This window comes from Sciurus carolinensis, chromosome 7 (genome assembly GCF_902686445.1).
Source record: "Sciurus carolinensis chromosome 7, mSciCar1.2, whole genome shotgun sequence".
Lineage (NCBI taxonomy): Eukaryota > Metazoa > Chordata > Mammalia > Rodentia > Sciuridae > Sciurus > Sciurus carolinensis.
Window position 1 is genome coordinate 15,167,863 of NC_062219.1, and position 17,799 is coordinate 15,185,661.

Here is a 17,799-nt window from a genome sequence, read left to right on the forward strand (position 1 = left end):
TTCCAAGGACAAGGATTTGTTGATTTCATCAGAGAGGCATTTTGCTCTGAGACGAAACTAAGCAGAAGCAGAAGAGATTTAAGCGCAGAGGGTCACTTAGGCGCTAATGCCTTTTGGATATAAACCACTCTTTTTTGATTAACCAAGCTTTAATTTTCACTTAGGAAATATATAAAATCAGTAATCAGGTATCACACACTTAAATCAAATGTCCTTTCCTTCTCATAGGCACGTGTGGCCAACAGCGCTGACTGCCTAACACCACCCACTCTATTTAGTTCAAGGCAACTTTTGTGATGGATTGAATCAGGGACCCGACCCCCAAAAACCCAGTACCCCAAATATGGCCTTATTTTGGAAATAAGCTCTTTACAAAGATGACCAAATTTAAACGAGAACTCACTACCTTAGGCTCTAATTCAATTTGACCAGTGTCCTTATTAAAAGGGGAAATTTGGACACAAAGTCAGATATGCAGAGAGAAAAACTATTACGTCACAGGGACAGCATCATCCAAAAGCCAAGTAGACCTGAGCCGCCAGGAGCTAGGTAAGTCTTCTTCACTGACCTCAGGAGGAACCAGCCCTGCCAACACCTGGCTTTCAGATTTCTAGCCTCCAGAACCAAAAGCAAAAAATGTCTGTGGTTTAAGTCACCCAGTTAGTGGTCCTTTGTTATGGAAACAAATACAACTAGAGAGGCTGGAGAGCTAAACTTGTGTCTGTTCAGATGCCCTTACAGCCAGGGGTGAGTATGGAACACAGTTTTTATACAGTGAAGCATCTCTAGATGCTTCCAGGCACTTCCTGAGGAATGTTGGCTTTAGTAGGTGACACAGGATAAGAACAGAGTGGAAGCAGGTGACACCAAACAAGGACTGGGCTCAGAGACCAGAAGCATAGGCGGATCAAGGAGTCCATCCCTGGCTCTTTAGGACTTCAAGCTGGGTCACCACAATCCCCATAGAGCCCCCAAAATAAGATACTTTCCAGTGAAGGAAGTAAAGTCTTAGATTTGCCTAGTGCAAAGCAAAATGGCTGTCCAGGTCAAGGTGTGTGAGCTTGCATGAGTTTGTCTTTTTTTTTCTTTTTCTTTTTCTTTTTTTCTTTTGGTATCTAGACTTGAACCCAGGGGTCCTTAATCACTGAGTCATATCGGAAGGCCCCCCCCATTTTTTTTTTTTTTTGAGACAGGGTCTTGCTAAGTTGCTGAGGTTAACCTTGAACTTGCCATCTTCCTGCCTCAGTGTCCCCAGCCACTGGGATTACAGGCAGGTGCCACCATGCCCAGCTTGCATGAATTTGCCCTTAAGAAATTATGAAAAATTGATCATGGTCCTATCTTCTCTGTTTAATCAGTTCTCATCCAAATGACCAATCAATTAGTAAACACCTCAAAGCAGGGAAAATTTTCCTTCAGAATTCTCAAGTAAAATCTAAAAATGCGACAACTTTCTGCCATTGGGCAAGGGGTCACTATCTCACCAATATCTATGATGGCATCCTGAAATTTCAAAGCTAAGTTGTATCTTAAAACTTATTCAGGCTCTTTTATTTCAGGCAGCCGAGAAGATGGCAGACATTCAGACAGAGCGTGCCTACCAAAATCAGCCGACCACCTTTCAAAACAAGAAGAGGTCCTGCTGGGAGAAACGAGGAAGAAGAAGCTCCCTGGATACAACAAGAATATTGGTCTGGCCTTCAAGACACCCAGAGAGGCCACTTGAGGGCACCTATACTGACAGGAAGTACCACTGGTACTGCTTCCATCCGAGCATGGATCCTGGCTGGTGTGGAGACCACAGTGAAGATGCCGAGGGCCACGGGGATCCACAGGAACTATCTCCACTACATCTGCAAGTGCAGTCGCTTTAAGAAGTGACACAAGAACACGTCCGTGCACTTGTCTTCCCCCGTCAGGGATGTCCAGGTTGGTGACTTTGTCACCGTGGACCAGTGCAGGCCCTTGAGTGAGGCAGTGCACTTCAACGTGCTTCAGGGCTCCAAGGCACTAAGTAGCTCTTCCAGAAGTTCTGAGCAGGATGCCTGCCCACTTCCCATAATGAAAAAACTTAATTAAAAAAAAAAAAAACTCCGACTGGGGACATGGCTCGGTGGTAGACCTCTAGCCTGGCATGCATGAGGCTCTAGGTTTGATCCCCAGCATCACCAAAAAAAAAAACTCATTGAGGATTTCTGGGAAGCTCACAATAGAATGTTCCTCTAGGGAAGTGGTTTCCATGGAGGAGGGAGATCTTGCCCGGGAGGACATTTGGTATTATTTGGAGACACCAATGATTGTCACAATTGGGGAGGGGACAGTAATGGTATCTTGTGAGTAGAGGCCAGGAATGCTGCTAAACACCCTACAAGGCACAGAACAGCCCCCTCGACAAAGATTATTTGGCCCCAAATGTCAATAATGCCAAGGCTGAGCAGCCCTGCTCCAAGAGAAAGAAAAGCTTTTCAAAAGAAAATTAAATTTTGCCAGAAGCTGAAATTCAAGGAACAAGTAGAAATGACTTACTGAAGTGTGGGTGGTGTCCTCAATTCTACTGAGAATGGCAAAGCCAGGAGAGAGAAAATGGTAGACAAGGGGTAAACAAGAAAAGCACCGATCGGCAGGTGGGAGAGGACGTGGGGTGAGGAATGGCCAGGCCAAGCCTGCACCCGCCGCGGAGACTTCACGCCAGTGTAGACGCAGCAGCTGGCGGGGGTGCAGCCTCCCCAACAAACAGGTTCGTCAGTTGCCAAAGCTGCCATTCTTCAATTCATTCCTAAGACAATGTACAAAATCCATTTTCTCCTGATTTTACTTGAAGATGAGTCACACAAGACACCAGCTATATGCTTGATTTCAGGCTTTTAAATAGGAAGAACAGCTATTGAAAAAAATTACAGGGTAGGAAAGGCAGACAAAGGCACTAAAAAGATTCTGAATCATTCTAATTATATGGGGAGTGGGGGAGGCATATTAAGCTTAACCAATTTACATCATTTTGCTTTAGAAAATAAACATACACATCATGCTGACAATTGTACGCCATGTTTCACATGCTAGAATTAAAATAGATTTAGGGAGGAAAACATTGGAAATATAGAAGGGAAGCAGTAAAATGAATGGGAAAAAAAGTTGGCTATTGAAACACACTTATTTCCATTAATCGCTTCATAAAGTTTTTTCTGAAGCCTGTAAATAATTTCCTTTCTCCTTCTGTGTAGATGGAATCACAAGAAAAACTGAGTTTCTCTCAGAGATGCACATGCTTTCCAGGATGGAGGAGGTTAACCAAGGAGCATTCTGTGTTTGAACATGTATGTGTGTGTGTATGTGTGTGTGTGTGTGTGTGTATGTGTGTGTGCGCGTGTGTGTGTTATTTGTTCTAATTAGTTATACATGATAGTAGACTGCATTTGGACACATCATACATAAATGGAATATAGCTTCTAATTCTTCTGGTTGTACATGATGTAGTTACACAGGTTGTGTAATCATACATGCACATAGGGTAATAATGTCCCATTCATTCTACTATCCTTCCTAACCCCGTGCTTCCTCCCCTCCCTTCACTCCCTGCTGTCTAATCCAAACTATCTCTATTCTTCCCTATCCAATCCCCCACCCCCACTTATTGTGAATTAGCATCTGCATATCAGAGAAAACATTCAGCCATGGGTTCTTTGGAATTGGCTTATTTTGCTTAGCATAATATTCTCCAGCTCCATCCATTTACTGGCAAATGCCATAATTTCATTCTTCTTTAAGGCCAAGTAATATTCCATTGTGTATATGTACCACATTTTCTTTATGTGGTGAAGGGAACCTAGGTTGATACCATAGTTTAGCTATTGTGAATTGAGCTGCTATAAACACTGATATGGCTACATCAGTGTAGTATGCTGATTTTAAGTCCTTTGGATATAAACCAAAGAGTGCAATGACTGGGTCAAATGGTGGTTCCATTCCAGGTTTTCTGAGGAACATCCATACTGCTTTCCAGAGTGGTTGCAGCAATTTGCAGTCCCACCAGCAGTGTATGAGTGTGTATGAACATTTTATATCCACAAAGAGAACCCTGTAGTTGACCAAGGGAGCCCCAATTGCTGCTTCAAGAGCATGAATTTTGGAGACTTTTTAAAGGGAATTTAAATTTTTGGATAGCTAAAGGAAATTTATAAATATAACCTGAATTTGTTTTTTTTAAATAAATGCTTGTGTATGTTTAAGGCATACAAAGTGAAAAGATTCACATATAGTAAAGTGGTTACTATATTGGAACAAATTAACATGTCCTTCATCTCCCAGAGTCACCCATTTTTCCCTTCTGTTTGCTACCACATGACAAACAGTATGCTAAGTGAAATAAACCAGGCAGAGAAAGAAAAATATTACATGATCTCACTTATATACAGAATCCTTAAAAAGATGAGAAAGGTCGAAGATATAGAGATAGAGAATAAAACAGTGGTTACCAAGGGCAGGATGTGGGGAGATACCATAGGATACAACCCTGAGTTTTGAATTAGTCATCAGTGAGATGCTTATTAATATTAAAAAATGGAAAAGTGCATTTTCTCAGCATCAACAGAAGAAATAGTCCATAATGGAACTATACATGGAATTTGGACATCATTTACTCTAAAATCTCTTTAATTAGGACTTCAGGAATTTGGATTTGATGATCATTTAAACAGCTGGACTGAAGTTAACTCTGCTAAGTAAAGCTTTATGGAAAATGAGAATTGTTGATAAAGATGACCAAATTGAAGATGCTTCCACTATGTACATTAACTAAAGCCTTTTCTCCACTTGGTACCTAGTTCTCCTAAAAGACTCTCCTGGACACCAATACATTATACAAAGCAGACGAAGGAGGAAGAGACAGGGCGAGAAAGAGCAGCAAGAGTTAAATTTTGTTTCTGTGATTTGCCAAGCGGGGTTTTAAAGACTTTATAACTATTTTTCATCAATCTTATAATTTAAAAAATAATCTTATGTGGCAAATACTGGTACAGGTCTAGAAATCGTTCTGTGCAATTCCAAAATGCAGGTTTTTCCCAATTCATTTGCTGACAGCGCAGGCCTGACCTGACCCAGTGGAGCAGCAAACCCTGACCTGAAGTGACCCGAGGCCATTGAGAGTCCCCGTTCATCCCACTCCGGTAGCTCACGGGCTTTTCTGCAGCACTATGAATGTGGCAGGGATGGGGGCTCAGCAGACCCACGGTGGGGGGCTGTGCACCATTGCTTCTGTACTATCTTTCCATTCACTGTCTTGTCTTTCTGAACCCTGAAACAATTCTGAATTTAAAAGCACCCGGGTCCCAGCGTTTTGGATAAGGAACTGTAAACCTTGCACTAACCTGTACTGAGATAAGGAAACAAAGTCTCAGAAGCCATGATCTCAGGACTGCCCAAGCTCACACCGACCATGAGCGGGGTAGGGACTGGGTCAGTGGCAGGTGGGTCTGACTCCAGAACTCCGGGTCTTACTTCACAGCCAGCGGTCACTTGAGTGACTCTTGGGCCTTCCTAAGCACTATGCATAGTTACAACTACAACTGCACGTGGACTCTACTTCCAACCGACTCATGTGAACCAGGTGTTGAGCGCGCTACATGAATGACTCTGTTTTCCTGAGGAAGCCTGCAAGCAGCCATTCCTCGCTCACCCTTCTCAGGCTCTCTTCCTGGCTGCTCATTTCTTGAATCCGCTCCAAAATGGCATCCTCCGTGGACCCCGTTGGGCCCCATCTGCCCGAGAGGAGGCCTGAGACCTTCTCCCTAAACGAGGCGCTCTGGTTTTCTGAGGCGGTGGCCACCTCACGACTGACCTTCAAACTCTTCTCCAATTCACAAGAGCTTTCCTTCAGGAGGCTCAGCTCCTGCTTCGAGGCATCCCAGGCCCGCTGGCCCGCGAGCAACCTTTCTTGGAAGATCTTAACTTCCCTCTCAAGAGCTTCTTTGGCCTCTACCGCACTGAGCAAGTCCTGAAATAATTGCAGAGTAAAGACACAACCATTAGCAGTCAACAAAGTACAGCTGTGTGGACCCCAGCAACTCACTTACCTGGCTTTCTCATGACTTCAAGGAGTTGGGTTAAATACCGTTTCCATTTTTAACTCTGCGTTTCCTAATGTCTCTTCATAAAGAGACATTTTTACAATGGTCCTTTACAATCAAACCTTTACAACTTGATAATTGTAAAGGTTAAAGCATTAAAAACTATTTGAATAAAGATGCCTCCTTAATCTTGCTTTTTAAAATAGACTAGGATTCTCATGCAAACATCATTCCATAAAGAAGAACTAGATCTTTCTTTCAATATTCATTGACTGTTTATCCCCTTGTCTCATAAAAAGACAAGATTAAAATTGACACAACCTGAAGAAAGAAGACAGAAATAACTAGCCATTTGGTGGAAAAGGGGTTTAAAGGTAGAAGAGGGACTTGCCAGGCTGAAAAGAATAATCTTAAACCATATATTAGATTCAGAAAAAAATAATGCATGTAAAAGGTTACCTGTGCACCTGCTTCTATTCACCATAAACTAGAATGGTTCAAAGAGACACTGGAGTATATTTTAATTTTTAAATCACTTGATAACATCCAGTTCCAAAATACCTGAATTCATATCAAATTAAGATTAAGCAGTTGATTAGCCAGTATTGCTATCATATTGCCTAGTTAACTGGCAAAAAAAATTTTTAAATTTAAAATAGTATATCGGAGGGAAAAAGCAAAAATAAAAAAATAAGAAGGAATAGTATTGTTGAATCACAGCACCTAAACACCTAAACAAGTTGGGAACACTTCAGCCTGTTAGTTAAAACACAATCATTCCTTTTGCATTAGAGATTTTAAATGGTATTTATCTTCACCAACAGCTTGGAGACAAGAAGAAGGTTAGCTGACACACTAGATCCTACCATTTATGGGACCCATAGCATCTTACTTTTTTCCTTACGGTGATTTTTTTTTAAAGCGAGTAAATTTCAAGCATCAATTTGAAAGAAAAGTAACTGAGTGGAGAGGGAGGTAGAGAAGCCTGCCTGTTTCAGAGATGCAATAACTAATCATGGAGCTTATTTTGAAAAATGCCTTGCTTTTCAAGGTCTTGGTTTCCTCTTTCTCTTTGCAAACTAGTCATCTCTGCAGAGAAAGCCTCCTGCTAATTAAATTACAGCTGCTAAAGTAGAGGCAAGGACACTTTATCAAAAATACAGTATTTTTGCAGGTTTCTGATTGCTCTTCCGAGGGTGACATTACGACTGCTCACTTGCTCAGTTGGAGTAACCAGCATCAGCATGAGTGACAATCAATCCAGCCACATTTTACTTAGAAACCACAATCTCATGTGTGCTTAGAAAACTGAGACCCTAAATTTGACGATGGAGGGGTGAAATCGTCCTAAGCACTTTAGAGTTCTAAGCACATAGAAGATTACTTATTAACTTCCATATTGAAAGAAAACCCCTAAAGTGCCAGGCACAGTAGTGCACGCCTGTAATCCCAATGACTTGGGAGGTTATCGCAGGTTTAAACCAGCCTCAGAACTTGACAAGGCCCTGAGCAACTTAGCAAGAAAGTGGGCTGGGGTGTTGCTCGGTGGTTAAGCACCCCGGTACAAAACAAAAACAAAAACAAAAACAAAAACCTACGGCAAAAGGAAGAAGTGTCCATAGTCAATAGAATTTTATTTGTAACTGATTATTTACAAAAGGCCCTCAAAATACACACACAAAAAAAATATATCAGCCGCTTGAGTACCACGAACTTCCTGACAATTTGAAGTGACTAATCAAGAGGCAGCTGACACCAAGAGACCAATAAACACAATTAAAATATTTCAGAAATTTTTCTACCTAGTATCGTACTGTTGTTTCACTGACTTAGAAACAAGGACCATAACAATCCCCTCTGACAAATCCAAAGCTTTTCTTCCTTTTAAACCTGAGTACCCACATTTATATCTAATAAAAATCCAAAAGTAGCCTGCAAGGATGGACCATGGCAGAGCCTGTCCGCAGGTCAAATTTCTTTTCTCTAGATACTTTCAGCCCAGTGAACTCCAAGCCATTTCTGTATGAAATGCAGGACAGGAGCTAGTGACAGACCTTGGGGAAGGCCACTCCCCGGGGCTCTGATTAATCGTTCCAGGATTCAGGGGCACTGGCCTGATCGGCTGGAAATAGACGGCCTCAGATTGCAAATGCAATTATCTATGAGGAGCCATCCAGCAGCCTGCAGTCTGGTTGCATGGCTACCTCAAGGATAAACTGAAGCACAGGGCTTGAAGTAATGTGACATGGGCATTGGCCAGGACTTGGTGACTGCTGTCAGACCACACTGACACAGCAAGAAACAAGTAGCTTCCTCCTCACAAAACCAGGGCTGACCTTCCCAGGGGACATCACCTGTGCAAATGAGGAGAGGCCCTCTTCAGAGAGTGAAGCTGGTCACTTAAACATTGTTTTTATAATTAACAGATCTTTAGGTTCAGACGGACTAATACGAAGATAAACAATGACTCCATCGCCATTATGTTAACAACACCACTTATAAATAATATGATTCAGGCCTTCAGTTTAGCTTCGCCATTAAATGGCTGAGTCTGCGTTAAGTGATGAAACCCTTGGAACATTTGTGCTTTTAAAACAATCGATTCCTACAATGACACTGCTATTACATAGATTTAGATATGCCTGAGATCAAATTGCCTCTCAAAAGTACACTGACTATTTATCATCAGGGTAGAACCACGGTTGGAGCTTAATTCCTCCAATCCGAAATCAGTTCTATAATTTTTTTTTAAAAAAGTTCAATCGTTCTACTTACTGCAGTTAAGATTAACAAACCCAGGAATTTTCCCCAAACAGGACCTCTTGTACATAGCTAATAGAAATGGAATAGGTACAGTTTTGGTATAAATTGTTGCTATAAATGTGTAACAAAATTTAACAGGCACATTCACATATGATCAGTGGACATGATTGCTGTATAAGGGATGGTCTCTGCTCAGACTTGTTGAACTATGTGATGTGAGCCGTATCTCTGTTATGTCCTGTAGGTACACATCTAAAAATGTGCTCTTTTAATTTTGGTTTGCAGACTACAATCTAAGAGTAAAAAGCATATAAAATCCAGAACCCATTTTCTTTCATCAAGAGATAACTTAACTATACCTTTATGGAATAAATTAATAAAACTGTCTACAAATGGAGGATGGAACCAATTTTGAAAACACATTTGTTTCATTTTAGATGTAAGTTACAAATAAATATATTGTGCTTGCTGAAATTATTTTAAAATCTCTTCTACTCTCAACAAACCTCTGAGACAGTTTCCAACCATAAGTGTCTTAAAAACAAAACATGTTTTCTGCAATCAGAATTGTCAGCAATCCAACCAAGGTGACCTAAGTTAAGAAACCAGAAGCAAGTTCATTGTCTAAATTAAACTTTACTGACATAAGCAGAATCCATTCAAAATGTGCATATAGAACTTTATAACAAAGGGAATTTTAGTCATAATTTTTTGTTCACATGATCGCAATATAAGAAAAAACTGTGAGTATAATACTGATACTCTGTATTAATCTCCCACACACATACTTTCAAAGAATTTATATAATTCTATTCTTCATGTTTAGGCTCATCATATTTATTAAAATTTAATTTTATGTCTGTGGCTTCTAATACATAAATTTGGACATATGCTTTTTTTTATTATTGTAAACAAATGGGATACATGTTGTTTCTCTGTTTGTACGTGGCGTAAAGGCATACCATTTGTGTAATCATAAATTTACATAGGGTAATGTTGTTTGATTCATTCTGTTATTTTTTCCCCTTCCCCCCACCCCTCCCACCCCTCTTTTCCCTCTATACAGTCCTTCCTTCCTCCATTCTTGCCCCCCTCCCTAACCCTAACTCTAACCCTAACACTAACCCCCCCCCCCCCCATTATGTGTCATCATCCACTTATTAGCGATATCATTCGTCCATTGGTTTTTTGAGATTGGCTTATCTCACTTAGCATGATATTCTCCAGTTTCATCCATTTGCCTGCAAATGCCATAATTTTATCATTCTTTATGGCTGAGTAATATTCCATTGTATATATATACCACATTTTCTTTATCCATTCATCAATTGAAGGACATCTAGGTTGGTTCCACAATCTGGTTATTGTGAACTGAGCAGCTATGAACATTGATGTGGCTGTATCTCTGTAATATGCTGATTTTAAGTCCTTTGGGTATAGGCCAAGGAGTGGGATAGCTGGGTCAAATGGTGGTTCCATTCCAAGTTTTCTAAGGAGTCTCCACACTGCTTTCCAGAGTGGCTGCACTAATTTGCAGCCCCACCAGCAATGTAAGAGTGTACCTTTCTCCCCACATCCTCGCCAACACCTGTTGTTGCTTGTGTTCTTGATAATCGCCATTCTAATTGGGGTGAGATGGAATCTTAGGGTGGTTTTGATTTGCATTTCTCGGACATATGCTTTTTGAAGTAGCTTTTTCTAGTCATTCACTTTATATTTTATAGACGTATTGATCAGCAATTGATTGGAAATAAAGAAAAAGTTATCCTTTCCCACACATGGTATGGAAAAAAACAAACCAGAGTACATTCAGTAAATAGGAAGATTGGCGGAAGTTTTGAAGTTGTGTTCTGGGAGGAAATATTAACAGAACTGTAGATGCCTTCAAACAATTTGAAGGTTGTTACTAGGAGGAGGATTACCTTTTTTCTGCTCAACCCCATGATCAATGAAATGGAAGCTGGAGGGTAACATTTTACTTCCAATGAGAAGAGTTTTCCCAAATCTGACCTGTCCCGATGGTGTCAAGTTTACAAAATAATAAGAATTCAACTTAGGTTTGAAATTCTCATTACTGATAAATTCAGTGCTAGTAAGCAATGGACTTAGTTGCCCAAGAGGTCGGTGTGCTCCTGGGCTCCAGTACCAGGCTGCAACCCTCTGCCCTGAACCCATCAGTCAGTATCTGGAGGACCATGGACAGTTCCCACTAGACATGTCAAGACAGCCGTTGGCAAAATGGAATGGGTTCTGCATCACATATTAAGATTAGGTCCATAATAGAAAGTTTTATATAAGCACATTATTTTAAAATGCTCTTCTAACTGATTTCAAGTTTTCAAAATGAAGCTAAATACAAATCGTTGAAGATCTAATTATGATAACAGAACAAAATGGAAACCCCAACAATCTAAGTACGATAATATAATAAGGAGGTAGAAAGAGGGGATTGGAACGTAGAAGGTATTAAATTCTTCATAATTCATAGTAGAAAGTCTAAAAATACTATCTCATATTGATGAACCAGGAATGAAAATGTATTAAGGTCTTCATGGTAATTATCAGAACTAAGAAAGATAAACAGTTTTTAAAAATTAGTTTGTAAGAGTGAGACTAGGAGTGAGTATTGGAAGGAGAGGGGGTTTTTCGCCGTACTTCGGAGTCCTATGAGCAACTTTAATTTTATGAGCAGGTACTATTTTAGGGCCTACATTTATTTTAATTCCTCACCCAGTAGTAGAACTCCCCAAACCTCACAGAAAGTAAGAAGGAGGCACCAAGGCAGGAGAGTTGGGGAGAAATGGGGCTATTTAGTCAGAAGAGACTTGGAAATCCATGACGAATGCCTTTAACCGCTTGAAGGGTGGCCATAAGGAGGGATTTCCGTTTCCTCTGTGAAGTAAGGCAGAACCATGGTGAAGACAGGAATCCCAGGGATTCCAATGCCACCTGCTGCAATAAAGAACAGCTGAACAACTAGAACGGACAAGTTGAGCTGGACCACCTGGGATGGTGGCGAATTCAAGGAAGCGCTGGATGCTAGCTGTCAGAGACATGATTCTTTAGAGACTTGCCAGAAGATGTGAGGCCCTGGGTTCAATCCCCAGCACTTAATGTTAGTTCATTAATCAGTTAGTTAATTAATCAAAATAATAAATGAAGGTAATTCATATTTCCTATAGAGAGTTGGACAGTCTAGATGCTAAATGACTTGAATGTCAAGTCCAACATTATGATTCTAGAATAGTCAAGAGATCTTTAGTTTCTTTAGTAATACATCCTGTCTCATCATTTCTCACTTCCAGGAACATTTCCACATGCCTGCACTCTTCAAATAATCTCATACCTATTTTAATCCCTGGATAAAAGTAAACAACTGGGAAAGAGAAATAAAAATACTGAGTATAAATCATGTACCAGATATGTGCCGAGTACTGCGTGTTACAGTTGGCCCTGTATATCTACAGGTTCCACACCTGTGGATTCAACCAACTTCAAATCAGAAATATTCAGGGGGGAAAGAACTGCATCTGAACTAAACACATGCTGACTTTTTTCTTGTCATTATTCCCTTAAAAATATAGCACAACAGCTATGCATTTACATTCTATTAGGCATTAGAAGTAAATTAGAGATGATTTCAAGTCAACAGATAAAACACAAATACTCAACATTTCATATAAGGGATTTGAGTATCAGTGGATTTTGCATCCACCAGGGGTCCAGGAACCAATCCCCCATGGATATCAGGGGATGACTTTGTATAATTTAATTCTAACAATAGTTATAAGAGATAGAACCTCAAATCATTTTCCTATTTTACAGATAAGGAACAGATTCAAAGAAGGAAAGTTGCGTGCCTGAGATCACATAGCCAAATGATTCTGGAGCCAGGATAAAACCCCCAGCAGTCCTGTCCCCAAGTTCAGCTTCTTAACCACTCTGCTGTCTCTCCAAGTCTCTTTCCCTTTCACTGCTCAGCCACAGAATAAGTCAAAAAAGCAGATGGGATGTCCCAAACCCAAGTCAGCCTGAAACCAATATGGTGCCAATATGGTGCCTAAATCTAGTCAGTAAAGAAAATGTGAACAGTGTGAAAGAAAAGGCGCTGTTTGAAATGCACCATGTAGGTTTAATTTCCAATCCACTAACTTTAATTTCTAATAGTCTACAAGAAATGTGAGTGTGACTTGTGTGGACTTGAGTAGGCAAAGCGACTACTTTTCTCAAAGTTGGATTTTTTTTTCAAGATACCAATCTTTTGTAGTTTTTAATACGTACTTCAATATTTGGGGTGTAGCTCAGTGGTTGAAAATGTGCTTAACCCTCAGGAGACCCTGTGTTCAATTCCCAGCACCAAAAAAAAAAAAAGCCAAAAAATATTAAATATTTGTATATAATATATTCACCATATATATGATAAATCACTTGGACTCTTTTTTTTTTTAATGGTACTGGGGATTGAACCCAGGGCCTTGTGTATGTGAGGCAAGCATCTACCACCTGAGCTGTATCCCCAGCCCAATCTCTTGGATTTTTATGCAAATTTTTCATCAAGTAACTTAAGTAGATTCTAAGCTACTCAGAAAAGTTGAGTTTGGTAGAAACAGCACCCCAGCCCTGTGAATACTTCTAGCTCTGCAGTACAGCTGGACTTCACTAATAAATAAGTTTCCTATTTCCAAAACAGAGCTTTAGAAAGCATTATGAATACTCTTCCTGAGACCATTAATATGTCAGTAAAACCACTTGACAGTATTTTTCAGTAGTAAATCTTTGGAGTCATAATTCTGTGAATGAGCACTTTATTAAAGACCTCAAGTTTTTTATTGCCTGTATTTTTATTTTACAATTTTTATTATTTTGGCAGGAACCTCAAGCCAAAGTGAATGTGTTCCCAAAGTCTGAACAGCATCGACTCAGTCGTTTCCCAGTAAAGACACTTATGTAAGAAAAGGAATTAGTTCTGTTTTTTAATGTACTATTACAACACATTTTTCTTACTTCCTACTACTAACCTCCAGAGATCCATTTTATAGATAAAGATTAAATTCTTCCTAATTTTCAAGACTTGAAAATTTAATAACTATTATTATAACTGAATTAGAAATTACTCACTGGGGAAATTTTCATAGCTGCTAATACTATTGTTCCACTTACTAATAAATAATGTCTTTCATCAGACTCATACATAAGATGTAGCTGTGACTGTCAGTGTAAAGGGGAGTATGGATGGAGCATACTCCATCAATGGAGCAATGTGATGACCTGGGCTCCAGTCCCAGCTTTGCCATGAGATGGTTGTGCGAACTTGATCACATACATAACCTCACTGAGCACTTAGCACAAGGACTGTAAGTGTTCAATAAATGAGCACACCTAAAGCATGACTCTTGACTTCCAAGCACCATTCCCTGGTAAAATGAACCACAGCTCCTTAGGAAATTGGCTGGTTGGGTTTATGAACTAAAAATTGCAAGTGAGTCTGGGGTAACTTCTTTCTAAAAGTAAGGAAGTGTTAAACACTAGAGGAAGCTGGACATGGTGGGGCACACCTGTAATCCCAGCAGCTCAAGAGGCTGAGGCAGGAGGACCATGAATTCAAAGCCAGCCTCAGCAACTTGGTAAGGCCCTAAGCAACTCAGTAAGAACCTGTCTTTAAAGAAAATACAACAAAAGGGTTGGGAATGTTGCTCAGTGGTTAAGTACCCCTGGGTTCAATTCCTGGTCACGCACAGACACACACTAAAAGGAAGGGGCTGGACAAATTTGGAGAATTCAAGCACCAAAAAAGAATAACTGAGTGTAACACAATAAAAAGATAAAAATCCATGCATCCATAGAATCAAAAAGAAAAAGAAAAATGAAGGAAGTCTTTTTTTTACAGAAAAATAGCATCTAACTAATAGGACGAATGCTAAAATTAGAATATTACCACATTGCCACCCTGACCTCGGAGTTATTCCAAGCAAGATTTGATGGATGCTGACATCATTGGTAAGTTGTGAGAGCCAGACTAGTAAGTGTCACCCCCACCGATACCTTACTTAACTGCAGAAGAAAAAAATGTACCTTTACACTAAAGAGAATGGTAGTCATACTAAGCGTCACCAATAAAGGAAAATATCTAACATCATTTTCTTTCTAATGTGGTGCAATAGAAAATTTATATCTTTACTTTTCTGAGATAATTCAATTTCAGGATGTAGAGAAGCAATTCAAAGAGTATTGTGAAGAAACCACTTCTCTGGACTTTCCAAAATGTTAATGCTGTTTTAAAAAAAAAACTATAAAAAGAAACTAAAAATAATCCAAATATGCAACAAATAAACCCAGCATAGATCCCAATTTGGTGAAAGAAAAAGCCATAAAAGACATTCTTACTGCAAGTATTCTTACAAATACTTATGAAGTGTTTGAATGCGATTTGAGATGATTATTGGTTCTCTGTTGCTGTGTACCACTTGCCCCAGTGTGATGACCTTGAGCCCAGGTCATCACATTTCCGTCTTGAAACAACATCTGTTATGTCCCAGTTTCTACCAGTCAGGTATATGGGCATGGCTTGGGTAGGTCTGGCTCAAGGTCTCTCCTGAGGTTACAGTCAAGCTGTTAACCTGGGATATAGTCATTCCAAGGCTCAACTGGAGGAGGAGTCTCACCTGAGTTCACTCACATGGCCCCTGATCAGTCTCAGGTCCTTGCTATACGGGCCTGGAAATAGGCTACCTGAGTATCCTCACCACATGGTACTTGGCATCTCCCTCCCCAGGAATACCTTGCCATTAGGCAGCTGACTTCCTTCAAGAGTCTCTAGAGAGAATAAGAGAGTGCATCTAAGACAGAAGTCACAGTCTTTTAATACCCTAATCTCAAATTTTAACACCCCATTACTTCTAACATACATTATTCACTAGAAGTGACTCACTAAATCCAGTCCTCACACAAGAAAAGGGAATTAAGCTCCTCTTTAGAGAAGAAGTATCCAAAAAATGTGTGGACTTGAAAACAAGTTTAGATGATAATGGTACTCTCATAAACTTTTAGTTGTGATAATGGTATTGCCATTATTCATGTGGTTATTCAGTGGTAAGATCCTTATTCTTGGGCTAAATATGCTGAAGTAGTCTGAAAGTATACATAAAATATCTGTAACCTATTTTCCAATGGTTCCCCAAATACACATGTGTATTTATATACATAAAACAATAAAGCAAACAGCAAAATGTAACTACTGTTGCATCTGGGTAGGTGATAGATTATTGCTTACTATCCTATTTCTTTATTCTTTCTTTATATTACAATTTTTCATAAGAAAAAGTTAAAGAGAAATAATTGAGAGCAGTGTGAAGTGAATTGTGTCCCCCCCAAATTTTTACAGTAAAACCTTAAGCCCTGGTGTGTTGCTGCTTGGAGGTCGGACTTTGGGAGGTATTAGGTTTAGACGAGGTCATTAGGGTAGAGAGTGGGGTCTTCATAATGAAGTTGGTGCCCTGATAAGAAGAGACACCAGAGAGGTTGATCGTGTGTCCTCTCCCTGTCCTCTGCCCCAGTTCCCACGTGAGGAGACAGCAAGAAGACAGGCAACTGCAAGCCAGTAAGAGGGGTCCCACCAGACTCAACTATGGCTGCACTCCCAGCCTCCAAAGCTACATCGTTGTTTAAGTCACCTGATTTGTGGTGCTTTGCATTGTTTTGTTTTGCTTTGCTTTGGGGTGTGTGTGTGTGTGTGTGGTGCTGGGACTCGAACCCAGGGCCTTGTGCATGCTAGCTAGGCAAGTGCAATACCTGGGAGCTATATTCCCAACCAGCTCTGTGGTATTTTGTCATGGCAACCCACGCTGACTGAGAGGTTGATGACGATAGAATCTTTTTGCTCAAAGTTGAAATGTCAGGGGAGAAAACCAGTGGTAAGGGGGTTTATTGGTGCATGGAATTAGGGGAGAATTAGAAACTACTACCTTTACTGTGATCACTGTCACCCCCGGCTTCCCATCTCACCTCAGCTCAGCAGTAATGTCAGTCACTACTGATAGGAAAGGCCCCAGGAAGCCGGTCCCTTCTCCACAAACCAAGCCACGCCCTCTCCTCAGCCTGGGTCCTCATCCTTCTTGAGGTCTCTCTTTTGGAGTAGCACTTCTTACCTCATCATAAACTCCAGCTGTTTACCAGGGCCATTTGCTTTCCTTCCTCCTGTGCATCTTTTTTTTTTTTTTTTTTACCGGTGATTGAACCCATTGGCACTTAACCACTGAGCCACATCCCCAGACTTTTTTATTTTTTATTTTGAGACAGAGTCTCACTAAGCTGCTTAGTGCCTCCCTAAGTTGCTGAGGCTGTCCTCAAACTTGCAATCCTCCTGCCTCAGCCTCCAGAGCTGCTGGGATTACAGGACTACACCACCACACCTGGCCCTCCTGTGCACTAGTATTCACTGACTGCACTGCTCCTTACTGCTTTTGGAAGTAGATTGTTATTATTAATCCAATAATTCATTTTTGTCAGAAACCATAAAAATCACAATTAAAGGGTTATATGGTGTTAAACATATGGTATCAATTCTCTTGCTCAAATAGATTCCAGCTAATTTTAAAAGATCTAACAATTTGTTATGTAAAAAAAAATTTAGAATAGGGAATCACTTTCCTTTTGTCAATACCTCTCAAAATTACAACATCCATATCCTTTGATAGAGCAAGTCTACTACTAGGACTTTGTTTTATATGATCCATGAAGCATGCAAAATTATATAAAAATCATGCATAGTGGCCTTATTGATATTAATGTACAATATATTGCTGTTTCAAAAATAAATACATATTACATGTTACATATAACAGACATCTTCTCTTACATATTATATTCATACATGTACCTAGAATTATTTCAGAAGTATATAGAGGAAATTGTAGCAAGTTCCCTCTAGGAAAAACTGGGTGTCTGGGGAAAAGCGTCAGAGAAAAGGGTTTTCACT

General features: G+C 40.0%; 1 protein-coding gene and 1 pseudogene across 4 annotated transcripts in view; one reads left to right on the forward strand and one right to left on the reverse strand.

Annotated features, from left to right (window-relative positions):
* Ccdc170 (coiled-coil domain containing 170) overlaps positions 1-17,799 on the reverse strand; it is a 79,305-nt gene that overhangs the window by 27,559 nt on the left and 33,947 nt on the right. For 3 of the 4 annotated variants that reach the window (XM_047558455.1, XM_047558454.1, XM_047558457.1), the window contains exon 6: positions 5,672-5,989. In XM_047558455.1, coding sequence (XP_047414411.1) covers positions 5,672-5,989 — 318 coding nt within the window. The remainder of the gene's footprint in view (positions 1-5,671; positions 5,990-17,799) is intronic. The other variant, XM_047558456.1, reaches the window with a different exon arrangement.
* On the forward strand, positions 1,572-2,079 carry LOC124988406 (40S ribosomal protein S11-like; annotated as a pseudogene).